At 36.2% G+C, this 23903-nt stretch overlaps 1 protein-coding gene across 1 annotated transcript in view; it reads right to left on the bottom strand.

The window, feature by feature from the left end:
• Positions 1 to 222: 222 nt before the first annotated feature.
• PACRG (parkin coregulated) overlaps positions 223 to 23903 on the bottom strand; it is a 190374-nt gene continuing 166693 nt past the window's right edge. Inside the window, exon 5 of the mRNA XM_042822012.1 lies at positions 223 to 568. Within this exon, the coding sequence (XP_042677946.1) occupies positions 408 to 568 (161 nt within the window). The 3' untranslated portion in view covers positions 223 to 407. The remainder of the gene's footprint in view (positions 569 to 23903) is intronic.

Raw genomic sequence — 23903 nt, 5'->3', positions numbered from 1 at the left:
AACACCTATTAAGCAGTCAGCATAAACTCTTCTTGTTACAGCATCTGACATCACCCTCAGGGCAAGCGGACACAGAACAGCGATTGCTGAATTGCATATGAAAATTATAGTTTTATTGTCTACACAACTGAAGGTTTAACTCTGATTCCTGCTCGAGTCAGTTCTGCCATAAAGAAGCAATTCTTTCACGGAACAAACAAGCACAGTACACCATTGTAATCAAAGGAACAGGCACTATTTATGTGTTGGAAAGACTTGTTCACAATAGTACTAACAATCCAATGCCCCAGAAGCCACTATTTTAGCAGCTGTACAGAAAAAAAGCATGACTAACAAGATGCCATACAGAGTCAGACAGGTTTTTGGTTATTTTTAAACACAAATGGAATCATCCCATTTGATACCACTCAGTTTAATATGCACGACTGGTAAGTAGGGATCATGTACTTAATGTTTATATAAGCAGTTTCTCCACCGTAGCGCTCAAAGGCTTCCAGTGTCTCTTGAATCAGATCTCCAATATTTTCACGCTTCTGCTGGCTGTAGTCTATCCCATCGCCTGAATTAACTGATCAATAAAAGAAAAAGGGGTGGGGGAAAAAAGATTATATTAAATTTGCTGTTACACTTTGAAATAATTACATAGACAATTTCATGTCAGTCACTATGCCTCTATTAGAAACTTTTTCTCTTTAAGGCTCTGCTCAGGCTCCCACTTTGTACGCCTTCAAAAGCTGTTTATGTATGTGTTACTTCAGTATCCAAGTGAAAATCCAAATAAACACTAAAAAAAACACATCATATTATAAGATATGGATGGACTCTGTTACACAGCGAACCTCTTAAAACTATTGCTACATTATTTCATAACATTGCTTATTTGGGACTGAATTCTACTGCCAGATGCGTAAATGCTTATCTACAGAATGTGACTTCAGCTATAATTGCTGTGCTTTGAAATCTTAAATAGGCACTGTTTTGGGACTGTTCCATGTGTACATCCTATTCACAGGCAATGCTGTTTCTGGTTGAGGGGATGTCATTTGGTCTAGAAAAGATGTTTGGAGTACAGGACAGTGCTCATTCAACTTCTGCTCCCTGAAAATTGTGTAAAACTAAGTCAATGTCAAGAAGACAAATCATTGCTGCCCCTACATGCTGCACCGTTTACTGTTTTTTTCCTCTAACATGGGGTAGCAAGGGTGGCACACATTTATAGGCACAGAGCGTAATTATTCAAAAAATGTGCAGTGTAAATAACTGTCAGAACACAAAATACGTAAGTAAGAAATGATGCTGAGATTTTAAAGAGGAAAATACATTCTATTTCATTTTAAAACAGTACTCTGAAAACTTCCTTAATATAGATACACTCTAAGACATAAAAACTAGTTTGTTAAGAGTAATATATACTGAGCATGAGCAGTGTGGTGGCCAGGCTGTCACACTGCTGGGGGCAGTCCACACACAGTCAGCCAGCGGTCTTGCTCCAGGTGGTGGTGGCAATGTGCCCATGACACTCATTTATCATTTCACATACCTCCACTTACTTATTGCAGTCTGAGCCAGCAAAGGATGTGTTAGTCAAGACAACACAACCAACTTTTTCTGTAATGACCGTCTTTCACATTAGAAATATGGTGAACACAAGTGTGAGGGAAGGTTTTGCTTCCAATGCTGGTTCCACATCACAAGTCCTATGGGGTGCAGATGCACCCCACTCTTACATCCCTTCCTTAACCCAAACCCAAGGATCTGAATGTTACGTTTGTGACTCTTTACCACCATGCTCATGAAGAAAAGCCAAAGAATGCTGAGATAAAAATCACCCTTTTGCTGAATTTTCATGTAAAATATTTTATTACATTCCAAATTAATAATGTATATATCAGTTTTTTGAACATTTACACAAAAACAGATGTGACATGCAAGGACTAAGCTTTGGATTAGAAAGGCATTAAATTATTGGTGAGGGTTACTCTTAAACACACAGACACATTCTTATAATTTAACAATATATTTCATGGATGTGAAAAGCCAGAGCTGTTGTATTACCATTTACTTTAATTAATTTTAGAAATAATAGATTCTGGGAGTGATAGAAAACAAGAAATATTAAAGAAAATGGGATTAACTTATACAAAATAAAAATAAAAAAAAAGAAAACCTCCCCCCCCCATTAGTAAAACAACAACAACAAAAACCATTAAAATGGAGTCTAGAATGGACATGGTTTGCTCTTGCAGAAAACACCTGAGATCAATTGTACCTCCTCCTTCACTTGTGTTGCATGTGCACTGCCAGCACTCCCTAAAACACCTGGAGCTGCTTCAGGTTTCACCAGACTGGGCAAAGGAACCCCTAAATCTCGACCTAAGTCTTGGCAAATATGCAAAGGAATTACTGACTTTCCAACCACTTGTCTATTATCTGTAATTTTAAGCCTACACACATGCTCTGTTAATGAGCTTACACAGCTTTCATCATTCTTTCAAAGATGTAGTAAAAAAAATCTGCTCTGGAAGTAATGGTGATACACTGCATATGGAGAACTAAGCAAGTTTGGAAGAGGACAGTAAGATTCAGGGATAGTTCTGGTAGCAAAAGCATTTTCCAGAATCCCATGTTATAGTCTTTTACATTAGAGCACTGTGTATGACAAATGATGTCTTAGGTCCTTGTTCAAAAGATGCCTAAGACAATGAGGCAATGGTAAAGGAAGTAATCTGCAATGGAAGACAAGGTGCGATGTGCAGACCTTCATTATCATTTTTTCCAGCAGACCATCTGTGCTGTGTGAAGGTTTGTATCCTCAAGACAGGCATAATTCACATCAAGGTCATGACACAAGTTACGACTAACAATACCAGAAAGGTTATGTCAGCACTGAGGTCACTTGGTAAGTAGTAAAATAGCTACCCGGTGCAGTTATAGGAATTAAAAAATCTTTCAGACAGAAAGATAACAATTAACCCAACAGGACAGCATCCACCAAGTGGATGAGTCAGAATGATCAGCTCAATGCACCTAAGGGTAAATATCTAGTCATAATAATGATGACTAGCTGGAAAAAAATAGCTACTGAAGTATAGCGGTCTCAGCATGCCCTTCTCTGATTTGACTTTAATTCCAAGTTAGTTTGCATGAGGAGCCAACTTTGTCAGCCACAAAAATGTTGCATATGTAAAGTGTGAACATGGATCTGATTCAAGTTCTTTATGAAGTTGTCCTTTGTGAGGGAGAATAAATCAACATGAAAATGCTAGAAAGAACATTTGTCAGATTGATCTCAAAGTAAAATGTCTGGCAAATTCATCATGCACCAAGAGCTCTTTTCAGAGCAAATGTTATTATTGCATTTAGAAGAAACTCACTGAAGCACTAGTAACAGATCTGGAGGATTAAAATCCGGAAAACATCTCATTTTCCCTTTCTGGATCAAAAACCCAGTTCCCAGTCTCCTAAATCATGCACAAAGGGCTTTGTGGTCCTTGAAAGCAAAGTGAAAAGCTTGGCACCTGTCAAGACCTGCGCAGGCTGACGGAACCAGCCAGCTCCGTGCCAGCTGCTGTAGCTGAGGAAACCCTGCTCAGACCCGCAGGGACCAAACTCAGCACTTGGCAGGGAGTGGAAAAGAATTTGAATTGTGCTTTAAAATGTGGTTTGCATTTGAGTCTAGACATGTTTCTATTCATGATTCAGGATATTGAAGAAAATCTAGTGTTATTTGTAGTCCATTTCATTTCATTTTGAATTTTTTCTATGGTAATACTACAAATATAAAATTGTATTGCATTAAAGAAGCAAGTTTCTCTCAAATCATTAAGTGCTTCACAGGGCAGTTTTTAAATCCTGGTGTGAGCAAGAAAGGTAAACCAACCCTTGAAGCTCGGGCAGATGTTGAAGTTCTTGCCTCTGGATATTTGTTAGCATCTGAAAGCGGCCTTGGTATTCTTTCAGATTATTAGACATCACATTAAGGCAGGTAAGATTTCAGATAGGGCTTTATTAAAAAAAATCTCTGGAATACGTCACAGCACCTCCTTCTAAGTCACAGATTGAATTGAATACCTCAGATAGGTATAGGGATAGGAATGTCATAGATTCTATTAGAATTTTCCTAGATGCTGGATGTCCAAGGAATGCTTAGTGTTAGAGGACAGAACAATACTGAAATTCAGAAATTTCTGAAGACAACATGAAGGAAGACCCACATCCACAGCTTAAACGATTTTTGTAATTCAATTGTGATTCGAAGACCATTTCTATGTTCTTTACTGATGAACTTACAAATACATACACACAAACATTGATTTCAAATTGTCTTGGAACAAGAGGATCTTAGCAGGAAGAATCCTCTCCTCTCCTCTCCTCTCCTCTCCTCTCCTCTCCTCTCTTCTTCCTTCCTTCCTTCCTTCATCATGCATTTTAATTTTTACTGTAGATAATTAAAGTACTACTTACGGTGAAATTTAACTATGGTAAAAACTACTTTTGAGCAGCTAACATAATTTATTCTAGTCAAACCAACAGGCCTTCTCATCAATTAAAACTATTACAATAATCCAACAAGCTAACCACTGACTGCATAGATTTTTGCTTCAAAAGAAAAAAAAAAAACAACAATGATGGCATTGTAGTGTGCAGATGTACTAGTATGGAATCATATTTATGCAGAAAAGCTTATCTCAGAGCAGTACACAGCTAAGCTGTACAAACTGGCATTAAAATATTTTGTGTCATATTTCAGGAGTTTATCCCTCCTAGAAGTTGGCAACAAAACCAAAACATCCATGAAAGCTGATGGACACGGTATACAGATTGTATGTATGTGTATTAGGATTCACTCCTCGTAACTTATTGCTTAGGAAGAGAACAGAGCTTAAGAAGTTTCTCTATGTCCCCTAAGGATTAGTTTAATTGTCTTAGAAGATGTTGGGCTCCTGACTGCAGTGGAAAGCGAAAGCCCCCAGTGAGTCAGTGCAGCAGGATACAGGAGTCCTCTGCACTGCTCCCACTGCTCTGACTCACAATACTGCTTTGAAATTGCCAGCTCCAGGAAGGATAACGTGGCTTGGTCTCTTTTTTCATTTAACTGTAAATCTGTGAAAGTCAGAGGGTAAGGCTCTACAACCTCCTGACCACTAAGAAATGGAGAGACACTGCTGGTTCGTTTCACTTAGGTAGAGGAAAAGCTGCAAGAAGATTATGACTCTGAGTCACTACCAACCCAGACATAACATTCTGTCTTCCACTCAAGGCTCAGAGCAACATGATCGCATGAAAACATGATCAGTTTTAAATGTTTCTTAGGATGTGTCTAGACCATGTGCATACAGAAGCATAAGCTGGCCTCACACAAGCTTGTTCCAAAGCTAGAACACTGGAAAGAAGAGCTCATAGAGTAATTTAGGTTGCAACGAACCTTCAGAGTCATCTGGTCCAGATGCCTTACTCAAAGCCAGCTCCATTTTCAAAGTTGGATCACATTGCTCAGGATCAAATACCCAAAACTGCTCAGTGCAGAGTAATCCCAGAACCAGAAATGGTGCAGGGATCTTCATGACAGCAGGGCTTTTCACCAGCCATTTCAAATGTGATAAAGGGAAGTGCTCTTTAAACATTAAAACCTGCATAGATAGTGGAGGTGGATTTGCTGAAGTTAATTCTTGGGGAGATTGTCTGTTTTGATACAAAACAGAACCAAACTTCTGGCACAGTAACAAAAGCTAACCTGCATATATAATGTTGGCTTTGGAAACTTAATCATGTATGAAAAAAGGGGCATGTATCTGGCTGAAAAACAAATATAATTTTGTTAACACTTAAAACTGTGAGAATGTAATTTGTTGAAAAAGTGCATCTTTCAAAGCACTTAAAACATTAAAGCTGGAAGTACCAGTAAATAAGCAGATCTTACCTTTGAATATGCATAAACCTGTTTTTTGACACTATCAACATTTAGAGTTCCTTGTCTCTTGCTTTTCTTGGCTCCTCATTCTATTTTTCATCACTCGTGTTGAATATTTATCACTTTACAATTCTACGGTTCTGCAGAGATTGCAGAAGAATAATTCAATTGAAGAAGAAAGCACATATACTTGGAATTTAGAATGAATACTAATACAGATAAATTTCTGCTCATCATATGTCCAGTAAAAAAACCTTTATACTTTTGCTATGAACTTGCTAGGTATTGTTTGCCTGCAGAAGCTGTGTACAAGAGTTCTTAGATTCTCACTAAAGGCATTTTGCTCTAACATAAAGTCTAGTTTCTTTCTACTGTTATCTTCCATATGCAGCTAGCTTTTAGTTTATTTCATAAATTATCATTTCTTTTAGAATGTAAGTGTAGTTACTATAAATACTATTCAGAAAGTAAATAGTTCAGTAAGTGGAGGAAGCACAGTGATTGGAAAGGAAACATCTGACTGACTGATGATGTTTTACTAATGACGCAAGCTGCTGGAGAGAGCTGTAACTATTCGTAAATTGCTGCAGTACAAAAAAAACCAAACACAACAAACCAACAAAAAAAAAACTAAAAAATCCCAATAACTGAAAATGAGCCAAGCCAACAGCTGCTATCACAGTTTTCCGTTTCCAGGAAATGTTAGCAACATCAGATGTAATCCATTCTAAGTCCAGACATTTTTTTTTAAAGTTGAAATGAAACGCTGTGGAAATAGAAGGCTCTGAAACAAATGGTATTAAGAAATACATTTGACCATTGAGGTTATAAAAGAAGGAAAGCTTATGGTATATTTTTCCTCTATAAGCATTTAATGAATTTAGACTTTGAAGTTTCCCTGTATTTGCGCTTGTAATGAGTATTGAACAAAGCAGTGTTAAATAATCTTAGATAAACAGCATGCACAACAGGGGAGCAGAAAATGAAATCTGAGAGCTCTGTGGCCTTGGTACACCATTTACTGTTGCAAAATTAGGTCACAAATCATGCTTGAAGTGCAACAAGAATTGCATCACTTATGTGAATCTGGTGCTCTTCCAATCATTTTGGACACATGTAAATACAGCTTTTTTTATTTTTTTCTTTTCTTTTTTTTTTTCATTTAAGATGAAAAACAAGTTTTTGGGCGCAGAATTTGCATAGCTTTACTGGTCTGATGTGAAATACATTTCCTTGTCACACTTTTTCTCATTCAGATATGGCACAATTAATGCAAGAAAGAATTTAAACTATGGCAAATAAACCTGTGTATGTGTGTGTGTAATAAATGTAATTCACTTTTCAAAGTAATTCAAAGTGACAAAGCTGAAAGTCCCAAGATGCTTTTAGGATTGCTGTTTTCAGTATAAAATGTAATGCTACAACAGCCAATTTTCAACACTGAGTTCATTCATAATTAAAATTGCAATGCTTGACAACCTGTCCTTCTTCCTGTCTTGGAATATTTGTATTTATGTAACCAAAATGATTTAGAGGGAAAGCAGTTTCTTTTCTTTGCAAGCAAAAAGCTCAGTAATTCATTACTTTAAGGAGCTAATGAACTTTAGTGTTATTAACTGTTGATGTTTTGGACATCTGTTACATACAAATGAAATTTATTGTGTTGAAAATCACTATTCAAAACCATTATCATTTCAGGACCTTGTCTGGTATAACTTGCCCCTAAAAAAGCGCACAGACAACTAAATGATCTCAATGACAGTTTTTGTAACTTTGTAACTTTGGGTTGAAATCAACCATACAAAAAAACGGGGCAATATAATAAAAATTTCACATCAGAATTCTTGGAGCAAGGGGCTAGATTTGCCTGCATTTGTCTGAAGTTTCCTAGTTTGTCTGCACCCTAATTAAATGAAATCAACAAAAACACAAAGTCAACTGAGGGCGTTTTAGCAGTGATTTGAGAAGGGACAAGGAGATGTAAGATACGAATGACCATGTGGATTTGCCAAGATTTCTTTCACTGCCATGGGACAAGGGCAGAATTTATGCAGTTTAAAGGACAGATTGCACTGGGACTGGAATGTAATGATTTATCCTGAAGCCAGATAGAGAAAACAGTATTTCACTTCCAGAAATACCTGTGCTAAAATGGCTAGGACTTTCTAGTGACATTGAAGTATTTTATTTTTTTTAAGGCAGTTTATTGCTTCTTTCTGATTTTTTCCAATTGAATCAACGATAAATAAAAATTTAATGATAAATAAAAATAATGACTTTCCCAAGGCATGAATTTGCATTTCTTTTTAAATAAGAAACAGAAGGACATAAAATAAATTCTAATGAAAAGGCAGTTGGTTGACAGCTAACCCATTTTACATTGCAGCAGAAAAAGAAAATTTTTTGCTAGAACTAGGATTTTGTATAGTCCCATACCTCCAGGAATGTAAAGCTGATAGAAGAGGGAAAATCATGTCCTGTAGGTGTGATAATTCTGCAGGTTCACAGCTCTTGAACTGTGAAAGCTGAAGCATTTTGAAAGCACATGCACATTGCATGCACATGCCACATGCAGACTGATTTTTTTCTGAAAGCTTTAGGAATCTTTCATAAATCCATGTCTTTTTTTTTTTATTATTTTAATTTTTCCTCTATTAAGTATGAAGAAAGATAAGTATGTAATGGTGACTTTTTCACTACTGACTCTGACTGGAAAGCATTTGCCCTTCTTATATTACCATTGCACCTTTTGCTGCTCAATATGTGATTCAAAAGGATGTGAGGTATGAAGAAAACAGGAGGTCCAGCAGCATCCAGCACAACAAGTTATAAAGGTTGGGATGTTAAGTTACGTGCCAAAAAGCAAATAGCTTAGGTCATGGGGAAGTTGCACTTAACAGCAGTTCAGCCTTCTACAGCAATGCTTGAGGAGCAACGCTTTATCTCGATATGCCAACAAAGCACTCCTGCCTGATCCCCGCAGCACTCAGTTGGGGAAGGACATCCTACAGCCATCACGAGCCTCCGGCCAAACAGAAAGAAAGCTCAGTGGGCAGTTGTCCCAGTCTTTGCACCTTGTGGCATTTTATCTGTAAAGTAGAAATCTGAAGGAAGGGTGACTTGAGGAACAAGAGTTATGCAATCTCTCCTATACAGCTCACTGAGTACTTCAAATCTGGTTCTGAGCTAAGCTTCTTTTTAAAATTTTTCAGTATTGGCATTTAAAGAACTCTGTAGCACTTCTTGCTGATGTTAAATGACATTATTATCATCCTATGAATCAGACATTTCTCTGAACACACTTCTCCTGAGATAAATCAATGAAAGGGAGGTTGGTTGCATGTTGTGGAACTACAAAACCTATCTTGATAATTGCTAGACATCAGCTATTACCAGTACAAGTGCTTCTTTGTCTATTTTGATTTCAGAACTGCAAGGGCTCAAAGAGCAAAGCGTGCTGATACTGTGAGCTCCTGAACTGCCTGATATTTTCATTCATCTGAGAACTGCTTTGCTGAATTTGAAAAAAACTGAAAGAAACTGAACTGGAGCAGCAGTTGGGAAAAAATGCTATTGATACTATCAGTGGGTCTGTAGAAAGACAGAAGTCACTTGTACATGTTTCCTCAGTAACCTGTCCCACTACTAAACCACCTTCTGAGATGTGTTGGACAGATGCACTTCTAAAACAGACCAAAACAAAAGTTTTGTTTGGCCACTTGTGCAACTTTCATAGGATTACTCCCTTCACTACCCAGTGCATAATTCATTACTCTTTATGCCATTTATATGATAAGTCTCATAGCTTCTAGACTGTGCTTTTTAAAGTCTGTTCCTAACCTGCAGTGCAAATTCATTAAAATAAAAGCATTCTTATGATGCCTGAACTAAATTGTTCACAAGAAAGAAAAAACTAACAAACAGCATGTGTGTATAAAAAACAATATGGCCAGAAATGGCTAGCAGGTTTTGTTTGTTTGCTTGTTTTGAGATAAAATTATTATTTAAGTATGTCAAAATATTTTAAGCGGAAAATATTTTTAATATGTAAATATTTCTTTTGTAAAGTTTTATTATACTTGTTCATTATTTTAAGAAACTGGGGTTGTTTCAGTAACACTTTTTAATGCAGAATCATTTTCCCCATTCTACATACTGCTTTTCTGAAAAAATAAAAAGCAATCATAAGTCTTACTTACAGAAGAAAGAACTAAAAATCTAGTTTTCTGATTTACAGTGTCTATGACACTAGTAAATCTGTGTCTTTTACTACTGGCATATATAAGAAAAAAAAAAATGCTGCTATTTCTTACATTGCTTACACCCGAATAATTATAATCACCCATAAGCACATAATCTCTTAAGCCTATACTAGATTTTCCACATTTACTGAAATAGACCTTTGAACTTATCTATTCTGAGAATAAGCATGGAAGCAAAAATGGTTTTTCTGTGTGCAAACAGGATGCATGTCATGCTCAGCAGGGCAAGTTCCACCCCCCTTCACACTACTGATACGTTCCTCATATCTGTATGGGTGCCTTCATGTAGAAAACATGCAGCTGCTAACTGTGCAGCATTTCCAGTTCAATTTGTGATACCTTTTAAAATACATTTGCTTCATTACTAAAGCAATAAACCTGACCAACAACAAGGCTTGATAAAGAATCTCTGTTTCTCAAGTGGATTAATATTTTGCTTTCTTCATCCTAAACTGCTGCAAATATAATGCATCTATAAGCTGATGGAAATGTATTAGTTACAGACAGGTCATCTCTACTCAATGGTCATTTGAGTGCTTACCCTGACACATTGCTTTGCAAAAGCCTTTAGGCCAAGGATGAGAATATTTGTAATTTGTTATTACCCGGATAATCCTCGCATAAAACAAACATGACCACTTACATATCCTCCAATATCTAGGTAAAGCATGCTATGCTGCCTTTTGTAATTGTAATCTTAATTTTGTTATGCATCATTCACTCATCATTCTAACCCTAATGCAGACAAACCTACATCTGCTGAGATTCAAAAGGAAAACACTCATATACAGACACATACAGGTCAGGACAGGGAGGAACAGACAAAAGAAAAAGTAAGCAATATGGCTGAATGCTCTTGGTCAACTCAGGCTAGCCTAGAGGTTTCTAACAGCCAAGAAAACAGATAAATAGCACTGCAGAACACAATATGTTTGAGTATTTGTCAGCTTCCATTTTCATATATTAAAATGAAGAACAAAAGTAAATCTTGTCAAGATAAATCTTCCCTGGTTACTTGAATATGCTGTTGTGCACTTGTATGATCTTACATTATACCTAGCCTTAATGAACTAGTCATTTCTATGAAAGACAGTCATAAGGTTTCTTGTTTTGTTTTAAATAAATTTGGGACACATTGAAAAGATAACCTGGAAGGCAGCATGACTAAGTGGAAGATATTTCAAGAATGATATTCTCTCGCAGTTTTCCTGCAAGGCTTATTGCTCTGTAGGTCATCCTCCGGAGAAAAGGAGAGGTAATACTCACAAAATTCCTTTATCTCCATTCTCCAGCAGGTCACAGATGGCTGTTTTACCTTTTACATTGCCTAATGCTAATGGTTGCAGTGAGTTTAAAGGTCTCTGATGCAACTCTGCAGCTGCAGTGCTGAAATGGTACCCACTAGTACAGGAGTAACAGGAACACTGCTTCACAGAAGTACTACTGCACAGTTTTGAACAAGTGCAGCTAGTGCAGAATGACTTTTGAAGGAAACTATGGGATGCTATTGTAAGGTAGAAGAATAACATATACTACTCTATAAATTCCTGTGTGCAACATCCTTGATGAGTCATGAAGAAATTTCATCACAGAATAGTGATATTTGGAATGTGTTTCCTGAATTACTTGTCCTGGCACAAAGTTTATTGGGCACTTGACTGATAAGTAAAATAGACAATTCTTGTTGCAAATGTGAACATAGAATATGTAAAGACTAAGAAAAACAGAGGCTGAAAAAGGAAGAAAGAAAGCCAAGATTATACATTTAGTTAATCAATTTTTTTAGGCATGCTACATTAAGAAACCAAATTATATTAATGCATAATGGATTAGCATAGTTATTCCATAGGGCAAGTTATTCCATAGGGCAAGTTATTCCACAGTGCTATTCACCGCATCACACTGGTTACCAATTGGTATATTATATCTGAGCCTGTTGATTTTCCACTTCCACTTTGTACTAAGACAAAGTGTACATTTACATAGGCTTATCTGCATGTCTGTAGCAGAGATCCCATGTCTTTGCTTTACAATTTTGAGTAAGAATTTCAGCTGCTTACAAGTTTACTTTGAGAAAAGATTAGAAGTAAAGGCCAACTTTATTAATGTAAGTAAAGGGCTTCTACAGCAACGCCTGCTAACAGCACAAGTACTGACTTTTTCAGAGTGGTCTATGAGAGAAGACGTTCCAGAACCTCCCAGTGCTTGAGGCTTCTCTTGTCTACTGTCTTCCTTACTTTCAACTATACGGATCAAAAACACATTCATCCAAAGGTCTCTTGCTGGTTTGGTAATATCCTCGTTACAGAGAAGCATAAGCTTTCCTCTCTGCTTAATATCAAAAACCACTGAAGAGTCAGTAAGTCATGTTAGGCGTACTGGTTGTCAGATCTAGTGCCTCAGCCATCTGCCTCAACAGCTCCCAGAACTGCTGATAGTCGTCTGGCAGTGAGACTGTAACTACTGCCTGCAAATCCTCAGGTGTCGTGGAAAAAGTCAGGCTGATATCAGTTTATTTACATATGCTTGCTTTTGTAATGTATCCGTATCTAGCAGCTCAGGCTGGCATGAGCAGGGGTTATGATTCTAGCTCTGTAGGGGAAGTGGTAAAACAAGACAAGAGCTCATTTTTACAGGAGAGGAACAGCAATAATGCTCATAGTTTTCAGCAAACAGACTGACTCGACTTCACGTGCCTGTGGAAGACAACTGTGAGAACAGACGGGCAGAATTCGAGACGCAGTGCAGGAGACAACACCGTGGTATAAATCTCTTACAATCAGAATGGAAATTTCAGACTCAGGTCTTTTGTAAAACTTCCTATATGTCACAGAGGCTCTGTAGGATAATCCATAGATCTGTGTTAGACTTACAAAGCATGGGACTGCCTAAAACAGGCGTTATAAGTGTCCAAGTGAGCGAAAGGCTGAGCAGTCAGTCTCCCAGAGGCAGCCAGTGGGGAAGAGCAAGCAGAAACAGATGTATGAAATGTTGCTTTTCTCTCAAGACTCAGATTTTTGCATCCAGCCTGGAGCTACAGCCCAAAACCTTTCCTGAAAACAGATTTGATTGCCTTTCCTTCTGGGTGAGACTGACTGTTTTCTTTTGAAAACAAGTTGTGCCTCAGGACAGCGATGATACCAGTTTCCCATGGATGTGTGTTCTTTCTGTGCTACACCTCTTTAGAATCATAAGGCAAGTTTTGTTCAAGTTCTACCAGCTGAAAGATAGTATAAGCTACTATGCAGTAACTGATCTGTCCCAACCTTTCTCTCTCAGCAAAGGTGTGTATTCTGATCTCTCTCCTCTACTCAGATGCTCATTTTGTGAGAAACTGCCATTTCTCCAGTTTGACTGAAATTGAACAATTAGTTTAGAATTTATGGGAGTTAGGGGGGCAAAGACTTACAGAAAAGTACTGTGACCCTCTAAGCCTTGTATCCTTACGAAGGCAGGGAAAAAAAAAGGTGAGAGAGGACAGTAGTGGCTGCTGTAGGTTTTATTTTATGAAAATCTAGTGGTGAAGTACCTTTCCAGGAAGCAGGAAACAAACACAGCATTGTTCAGCCTACATGCTTTCAAATCTGCATCTTTCATCATCTGGGAGATTTCACATAATTATCATAGTTATTCATGGACTGAAAGAGGATCTTTAGACCTCCTTGTATGTGAGTTAGCAATGAAGAATCTGTAAGGCAGACCTTTTGTTAGATGATGAACTCACGCCAACACTTTCAAATAAAGTTCAGCACCTAAATCCAATTTTAGGTTGCTACCTCAGTGGGCTGATCCTGAGCTCTTACCAGCTCCCAAATGAAGGCTGCAGTGAAACAGAACATCTGGACACGTGGCTAGTTACTTATATGGCTAAAATCAGATTTACATGAATACATCTTGCAGTGCCAAATTTTAAATGTTTTGACTTGAACTAACTTCCTAACAGATGGTTATTCTGCATCTATCTTCATTTATTTATGACTGTTTATATTTGTACAGAAGCAATAACAGATCTAAATAATACAAGCTTGTATCCTTGTCTTTTTATTAATTTATATTGCAATAACAGTTAAAGATAAGAAGATACAGTGCAATCTATAGAAAATACATAAAGATAGTCTCTTTGTATCATACTCACAAAAGGGCTTTTCAAACATTTTTTAAAAATGCTGCGATCATAAGGTAAAGTGAAAAAACACAAATTAGCATCAGGATCAGCATCGTTTATCCGCTGTCACAGCTCTTACTGCTGAAATGCACCATCCACTGCCTCAGTGTGCTCACATCCATTATTTGGTCCCCACGAACATTCAGATAGAGTGAATGAATGCAAATGGGTGCCATATTTTTCTGTATGGAAGAATTAAATTCTACATCTTTGCTTCATATGCACTTGCATGTCAGAAAACATTTTGTCAGACTGTCCCTCTGCTGCCATCTGTTGCACAGCAACATGTAACAGAATACGGTCAGGAACATTCAACCTCTACTGCCATACCACCACCATCTGCCTCTGACGTCACGGGTGAGCATTATAACATAGGAGGCATTACTTCTGGAGCAGCCCTCATATTATTTTTAGAAATATTTGTAACATATTACTACAACATATTTAACAAAACACCAGACAACAACAATATTTTTTAAGAAAGGAGAAAATAAATGCAGATAAATAAAATATTGAAGTGTATATATCAGAAGTTTCAGTAAGTAGAATAAAAAAATCATGCAAAATTTCCCAATAACATAAATCTCATGCCACATAATATGCAGTTCTTGGAATCACGAGCAGACATGCAGCTGATTCAGGAAATCAAGTACATATGCAATTATGAAATCTGGACTAAGTTGTGCTTATTTATATAAAAATATTTCCTAACTAAAAAAGCAAGCCATCAAGGCAAGCACGTACAAAGTGTGTATTAAGAGATGAAAGGCCTGATACTGCTTTAAGCTATACTCAGGCCTTGCCAGATAAATTAATGAATAAGCATAAATGTTAGTTTTTGTGTGCTTACCTCACTGATCAACTATCTTACCTTCATTATGAAAAAAAATAACTGCATTGTTATCCCACAGTTTTTTTCACAGTACCAAAAAAACCAAAAACAAACCCACGTTGGTAAGAAACATCAGGAGAAAGCCTTTCAGCTCTGAAGTTACAGTTATTGATATGTAAATTGCAATATCCAAGGAAAACAAAATTTGTGGTGATCATTTCCTTACATTACTGTAACATGCATTTTGAATGCATGGCTTTAAGGACAACCATTTGGAGAAGGTAATTACAGTTGCCACTGTTTAGTAAACGGTTGTATGGGCACTGAAACGCCACTGCATTTGTGTTGAGAAAACAGATCTGGAAGGAAAGACAGGGAAATTTTCCCACTAAATGATATTTCCTTTCCATAAGCCAAACACATTTCTCAGGAAACCTTAACTCAAAAAATTATTGATGCGGAACAATTTTCATCACATCAGCTGCAGAAATCCACGGGGAAAAACCAGAAAGGAGAAACCCTCAGGCCACATTTTGTGTGACCTAATTCTTTCAAGGGTGTGTTTCTGCAAAATTTTAGGAAGTGACAATGCAAATGAACTACAGTTCCCATTGCAATATTTTCATGGAAACTCTGCACAGCCTCCAAACAGCATACTTTGCACCAAGAATACAGTATGTAGTTGTGTTGTATAGTTTAACTACTTTGGGATGAAAATGAGCAAAAAAACAATTATCACCCACCCAGCAGAAGGAATAGATATGTTCTATAAATTTCTGGTATTCTGGGACTGAGATTTTCAATCTCCAGTTTCAATCTATATACTACTGCCAGGTAACGATCAGTCTATTACTACTTTTTGGTAAGACTGCACTCCAGTCGAGGGAAATGAAATAAAAAGATGAGGAAAAAAGGAAACTAAGGTTGTTAAAGTCTAATTGGAGCAATGGGGACAGCGCCGGACTCAGCAGTGATGAGGTCATCTTTCTATTAAATTCAAAACACTGAATTCAGTAAAAGCAAGATCAAATCCTATGATTTGATTTTCATGGGTGAAGTGTTAATGAAAGTGAGGATTAACTTTTTCCTCACAAATCTGAATTTTTTTTTTTTATATATTAATGTAATGCAGGATGTATATATAGAGTGTATTTCTAAGATTTGCCCATTTACTTTCAGTAGGATTAGTGCCATGCACTTTATTTCAAGGGAAATCACATTCCCTTAACAAAAAACCCCCCCACAAAACTAAAATAATTGTTTTGACTTCAGCATCATCAGCACAGCACTTCATTCTAATGTCTTCCAATGACAGACAACCGTTTCTTATTTATAGGGTTTTAACTTACGCTAGCTTGTTTCCAAATGAGTACTTGTAGCCCAAATGAATATGCAACATAAGATTTTCATTTGACAGCTGAAGACAACATGATTACTCAAAAAAAAAAAAAAAAAAAATACTGCTTTAAGAATGTCACAGGATTTTATCTTAAATAATAACTGTGCGTATCCCAATACCAAACTCTGTATTTCTCCCCCAGAAAATTTAAGTATCATTATATTATACTCTTCTGACTATCATTCCTGCCCTCCACATCCCTAGAAAAATATTAATGGACATTCACAATACCTTCAGAAGCTTATATATTTTGTTTTGTTTTGTTGAGTTAATGACAAACAAGCTCCACTTGGTACAAAAAAATATTGATAATAAAGCATGTCTGAGTGCCCATAAATGTGTACTGTAGAGATATATTATGAATTCATCTTTTCATCACTCAACTTACAATTACTTAATGCAGTAAGATAAAAAATGCATAACTTAAATAAGGCAGAATAGCACTTTAAATGAAAAATAATACACATTTTCGATATAAAACAGTGTACAAAGCTTACTTGACCTATGAAATGGATGGGAACCTTGTGTGTTTATTCAGCTGGAACTTCAAGTATTTCATATGTAATGCATATGTTCCCTTAAATAGTTTAACTGATTACTACAAACAAATAGTGGAATGTTTGCGCACATTGGAAATGTTCCATAAAACAGATTAAAAATATAATCTGGACATCAATTTTTTAATGCCCCACAGCGACTATTCAAAAGTAGGAAACACTGACAAAATTTCGTATTTGATTTTGTTAAGAGAACTTGTACAATCAATAGGTGTACAAGGGTTAGGCTTAGTAACATTATTGCAATGGAAAGATAATCAAAATAAATGGAAGCGTTCACCAGGGCCGTAGGCTCACAGCCAATTCCAGAAGGAGCAACCTCCAGAAAGCAATCCTTCCTCAGTGACAGTCAGCACTTAAACAGGATCTAGGAGAGGTGGAGCCAGGCTCCACCCCTTCCAGCAGCACAGGTGAATTGCTTTCACCTGTGTTCCCATGACTCATTGCTTGCCTTGGGCGGTCAATCAGAGGTTCAGCCTGTGATCAACAGTTCCCGTACAGAACTATAATACCATAATCCTCCATTCTTTAATTAGTCCACGAATACAAGGAAATATCTAAGGAATACTGTCCATGTATAGTTTTCTGTTTTCCTTTTAATGCTGCTGTGTTGAGGACTTTCTCAAAAATCATTTTGATGAACATCTTCAGTATAAACCTCCATATTGACATGAATATCTTCACAGAGGAAAAACTGATAAAGTCCATAATCTCAGCTGCCAGTAGCTCCCTCATGCAGTTTCTTTATCTTTAATATGTTTAACGTTCTCAACTTATACCTTTCCAAATGCTTCAGAGAAATCAGCTCTTAGGATAGAGAAGTTGTGCAAATTTATTTTTCATCAAGACAGAAAATGACGTGAGAAGAAAAGAATATTCTGTTAAATTTTGCTAAAGCTATAATCTTCCAACCTCTCTCCTTACGCTGAGGGATTCTCATGCTAACCAAACTGTCAAAGCAATCCATTTGGATTACCTGGCATTGTATAGAGGTTGAATAGTTTAAAATTTTGAAAAAGGCCTTTTTCCACTTGAGCGAGTTGAAAACTGTACCCTACTCTTCTGTATAATGATCAGGCCCTGATTCATTCATTGAAAACTGCTGGAATGAATTACTGAAATTCCTATTACTTTCATATAAATACAACAGACTTTGATTATTCGTATCCTTTAATATTACCAGGCCAAAGACATGGTCTCCATCCTAAATGCCAAAGTCCTTTAAGAAATGTTTTTTTCCACGTACTTTAGAGTGCATTTCTTCATGAGGAGACTGTCATCCTCAGTTGCTCTTTTTTGCATTAATCATGAATCTATCAATCTGAAAAACAAAGCTCACGGGAGCAGAATATAGGCTAATTCAATAAACAGAACAAAAGATTTTAGATTTCCTGTCAGAAGATATTAGATTGACCAAAGCTCTCTTAGCTTTCAGAACAAAGCTGAAATTTCACTTCAAATTAGTATCCTCGTAGCCACTATACAAAGCAGCTAAGAAGAAGAAAATAGGACATGGATCAGGGTGGAAAAGGTGAGGTTAAGTGTAAATTAGATTGCTGAGCTGTTGTGATTCAAATTAGTTTTTGGAAAATACTCAAATACTGTGATAGGTAATATTAAAATACCCTATTTATATGAGTACGTGAGAAATACTTCACCCTGCAGAAATATTTTAGGCTCTGAAATGTTTTAATAGAAAACAAGATAGGATTTTGTTTTTAATTTATATTTAAGCAATCACATTAAGTAATAAATGTTTTGTGGTTGATACCATAATCAAAAATGATTGCTTAGTTGCAATGCTTTCTAAAACAGAAAATGGTTTAAAAGTTAAGAAGATATGCTATTTAAAATACATGTGCATAGTACCTTGTTTTGTAATAAGATATGTATCATAATTGTGCAATTCACTGACATTCAATTAAAAAGCTTGAAATTAAGTAAAGATAGCTGTGTATTGAACTATTGCATTTCAGTGCAGTTCTGGCAAATCAACACATTTCGCTTGAACTGTGACATCAAGGGTGTAGAACTGTAAGTTGAGCAGAGTCTGCAATCAACATGCTTATCTGCCCTTCAGAGCTGTTATCTTGGGTGATGCACATTTTTTTCCCATCATTTGAACTAAACAGAATTGTGGAAAATATTAGAACAATCTTTAGATTTTTTTTTTCAAGAAAGCTAAATTACAACTAGATAAGAGAACTTCTTTGGTGCAATAAGCATTTACAGGAGCTGAAAACTTGTCCTAGTCTATTTCTGTTACATATAAAGGAGGAAGAGACTTTTTCAAGAGATTATTTATAATTTTCTGAAACAACAACAAAAATCACGTCACCATCTCAGAAGCACCTAGCAAAATGCACTCGGAACATTCAGATTTATAATACAGACCCTAAAGAATAATTTATACAGCAGCATTAAAAGTCCAGCATTCACTCAAGGTTTATTGACCTAACAGGAAAGTAACATGATTTGCATTTTAAGATTGCTCTCACATAGTGTGAAGTAATAGAAATAGAGTGAGTGAAAAAAAAACAAACTCTTTAAACCTCTCAACAAGTGATGTGGGACAGAGCCCACCATTTGACATTATGAGCCTTCAGCCTTCATTCCCTGGAGCTATTTCATTAGGACTGGCTCACCACAGTCCATGTGAACAAGGCAATTGCAAGACTGAAGTCTTTAGGGATGGCTATAAGAAAAAAAAAACAAACTTGCTTTTGTTCAGGAAGCTGAATTGAATGACTAAGGAAGAGATGCTTCCTACTCCTGTATCTAAGGTCAAATTCGCTTCATGAACGTATGTATGTCTCCTGTTGTAATTAATGGAGGTGCAAATAGTCTGAAAACAGTATCTAACATAAGGCTACTACTGTTCTGAACAACAATAACAAGAATGCAATGTTTGCAATGTTAAATATGTAGTAAATTGACCTCAGTGACATTTACAAATTTGGATGTAAGTGAAAAATGCAGCTATTTGAACATTAAATCTCCATTATTACTCACCCTTTTGCATAATTTCAATAGCCCTATTTGCTTTACATTACTGATCAGAATACAGCAATAATCTTTATTTTCCAAAGATACAAATACTTTCTTATCTGAGAAAAAAAAACATTCTAAATTATTCTAGAGTGCACAAAATGTTGTCAACTTTGGCATGTACTTTAAATGTGAAGAATTCGATGTATTTTTTTAGTATGGTTCCTGTCGAACAATGAAATTGCTTATATGCTTTGTCTCTCTGCAAATGAAACAAAAAATACACTCCCAGCATGCTTATGAAATATAATTAAGTTTAGCACGTATGCTAGAAATGAAATCTTATTTCTTTTTCTAAATCTGTAGATCATAAGTTACTTTAGTTAGAGTCAGTCACACAATTTTTGGATTTTTTAAGATTACATCCCAATATCCTCTATTTCTGATTTCAGGATTGTAGCAGATCCTCCAACATTTTAAGCATGCTTTTTTTTTATTAATACGTCTGTTAAATGTACTCTTTCAGAGCTTTCACATTTTATCAATATGAAGACTAATAAGAATATTTACTTGACCAAACGAAATGTATACCTTTTGTTGGCCCCAACCAACTAGCCATTACAAACACAGAAAAGATGAAAACCAAAACATAAACCCAGTTATAATGCACCGTGAATATCACTGAACATTGGCTGCCTACCTGACTTCTAAAATGGGCTCCAGTAAAGCCCTGGATTCATCTGGGACTCTTTCTGATGAATACATTGACTAGCATTCAAGTGTATTACTTACTTACAGCTAGGACAATAATTGTAGTTTAACAATCTTTCTTTGCTACTCTCTTCCAGATGTGTAATTGAAAGTATAGTTTGACACTTTTATTTTTTTTTAAACTTTATGGCTTGCTACTTATAGTATAGTATTGGAATCCTTTTCCATATATGTAGCTACTAGCATGTACATAAGCTGTTCAGTGAGCTATACAACATGAGAAATACAGTTCAAAATATGTTTTCAAATCACAAACTAGTGATAAACATTTAATATAAGAAAAGTGGGCATGGCTACAGGACATGGTGTGAGTCATTTAGACTTTTTTTTGGCATTACCATTTGGAATCTAATCAGTCGGGCCATAAATCTTGCTCATTACATATATTAACTCTTACAGTCCTTAGTAATATTAATATCAGGCTTATAGGAATATACAATGCTTCTACAATTGTTGGGAATGGCATACACAAAAAAAAAATATCCAAGGTGCATGAAAAGAATATCCCAACCTTCAGACAAAAAGCAAAATAAGGCATAGAATCCTCTCTAAAATCAGTCATTCCAAGAAAAGAATAATCTTTAAGCATTTTTCTCTTTCTACACAAGCTCTTGAGGTTAACAAAGCACATAAAATTGAGTCAGTAGCAAGATTGCTCAACTAACCCTGAAGTTTTCCAAAAGACACAAGATAAAGATCATCTAAGCTTGTTCTGTAACCACAGTCACCCACATGATGAAATCAGTGGCCTGTACAAAAAGTTAAATCAGCTTCTGGGTGAAGGAAGAGCATGTTTCAACAATATTGTCAGGTAACATTTAGACCTAAATTGGGATGAAGAGAAAGGGAGAAATATAGGGAGAATGGCAAGCTGACACACTAACTGGCTTTTCACCCTGCAATAGATGAGTAGTTGGAAGTCAAAATCAAAGTTTAACTAAAAGACATTATCCTAGTGACATTTAGTACACAAAGTCACAATTTAATTTTCCTTTATTAATTGTGATTGGCAGCTATACTACTCTGGATATAGTATGGAGCTATACTAGAAGACTGTAAGGTAAGAAAGCCGTGAAGTCTTTGTACAAAGCTAAGGTTTCATGATACTTTTACAACTATCCTTTTCCTGTGGTAAATAGTTTTTTTTTTTTTTCAAGAAATGAAATCACACACAAAACAGGGAATATAAATAACAAGGACAAATGGTTTCTCCTTTCCCTCAAATAACAATAAAAAAAAATAGCAGAAAGAGGATTGGAAGAAAATGGGAAGAAAATGCTGTTTGACAGGTCCAGAAGTTTTCAGAATGAGAGATAATGTACATTTAAGAAAAAAAAATCAGATTTAATTTAAACAACACTGATCAACATTTCAACTACTTGAGATTATTATCATAATGACATTGTTTCCTGAAATCTCTTCTTTAGCTGCTGGTCATGCCCTTATGTCACTACTAAATTCACTCCCAATTTATTTCCTGCAGGAAACCAGGAGCCCAAGTTTATGCAAACAGACTCACAGAAGTGGGCAGATACAAATTACTTTTATGATTGCTAATTTGCAGATTGCCATTGGTCTCTGACAACAATGGTTCAGTTTCCAGAGTTAATCCTGTCCATAGGAAGAATCTGAATTGTACAATTGTACACATTCTTTTGAAGTCTAGGAAAAAAAATTCACTGCCTGAGGCTTCTTCCCAAAAAAAGGCTAAACAAAGGTAAAACAATGAAAGTAAAACAAGCCATTAATTTCCAGGGACAGTGAATTCTGTGTTTTCTCAGTGTGGTATTTCCAGGTTCTTTAGTACTTCATTCCTACTGCCTTTTTTTTCCAGTACAGAAATAATGGAGCAAACTGCGAAGACTCTAGTCAGTACAAAATGGCAAAAGAAGGGCTCCTCTGCTGATTTTTCTAACTCATTCCTGATTTGCTAATTTCTCTGAAATTTTATGCGATTTCCTTCCTACTTCACAAAATGTAGGCCAATTTCTCATTCTAAAAAGGCTGGTAGTATTCAGGAAATACCCAAATTAATCCAGTGTCTTGAACTTCATTTAGAGTTCACAGACTACCAGCAGTCATTCCTGTCCACATCCTTTTGCAGTCTTTCATCTAATAAAATTAAGCAGCAAGCTTCACACCAAATAGTTTCATCAGACAATAGCTAAATCAATTAAACCTGAAACAATTCTAATAAGTTGCATCGTTTTGATCTTCCTATGTGAGGACGATCAGGATGACAAGACACTGACTCTTGCACTAAATATGGAACAACATAATCTTGCCCTTTTGAATTCTTGAATTCAAATGGCCTAGGAACCAAAACAGAAAACAAGGAAAATACTTGATATTTTTTAAATGGTAGGCTCCTACTTCAAGAAATCAGTTAACATGTTTAAATTAATCCCAGTTTTGGAAACATTCTTGGCTGTGTGCTTAACCATAAATCAGCGCTCATGTTCTGTTTACTTCAAATGATTATAAGCATGTGGTTTCATTCTTTACCAGAAAAAAATACCTTCTTGAATCACTGCTGCAAAATCTGCCATGAAAACCTGCTACTGTGCCTTATTTAAATTCTTTCTGAAAATAGACTGTCCATTTCTGCATCAGACAGCAGCAGTGAGCTCCGCTATCACACACAGGTAAGGTGCCATGTTCTTCTCATATTGCAGTTTTGCATTCCTTACTGCTCTGGATTGTAATCTGATTTGCAATCTGTCTAAATCACAGTAAACATTGTTTGAAGGAGTTCAGCAGTCAAGTGATACGATCCTCGAGGAATATAACTTTTGGGAGATATCCTGTCAGAATAATTGATAAGTATCTTTTGGATCAACTGTGTCACTTATCTCCTGGCAAACAGAAAAGTAAGTATTAAAAGCTACTTATCATATACTTTTCCCCCATTTTCTGTGAGATGTTTGAAACAGTCATTTATTACCAGGAAACTACAAATAACATAAAAAGCTCTTGGAAACTACTGTAACCCCAAATTTTGGATTCAATCCTGATTTA

This window comes from Centrocercus urophasianus, unplaced genomic scaffold (genome assembly GCF_019232065.1).
Source record: "Centrocercus urophasianus isolate 14NV4802_14NV808 unplaced genomic scaffold, USGS_Curo_1.0 seq_10, whole genome shotgun sequence".
Classification (NCBI taxonomy): domain Eukaryota; kingdom Metazoa; phylum Chordata; class Aves; order Galliformes; family Phasianidae; genus Centrocercus; species Centrocercus urophasianus.
The sequence above is the reverse complement of the archived record's forward strand: the minus strand, read 5'-3'. Positions and strand labels throughout refer to the sequence as shown.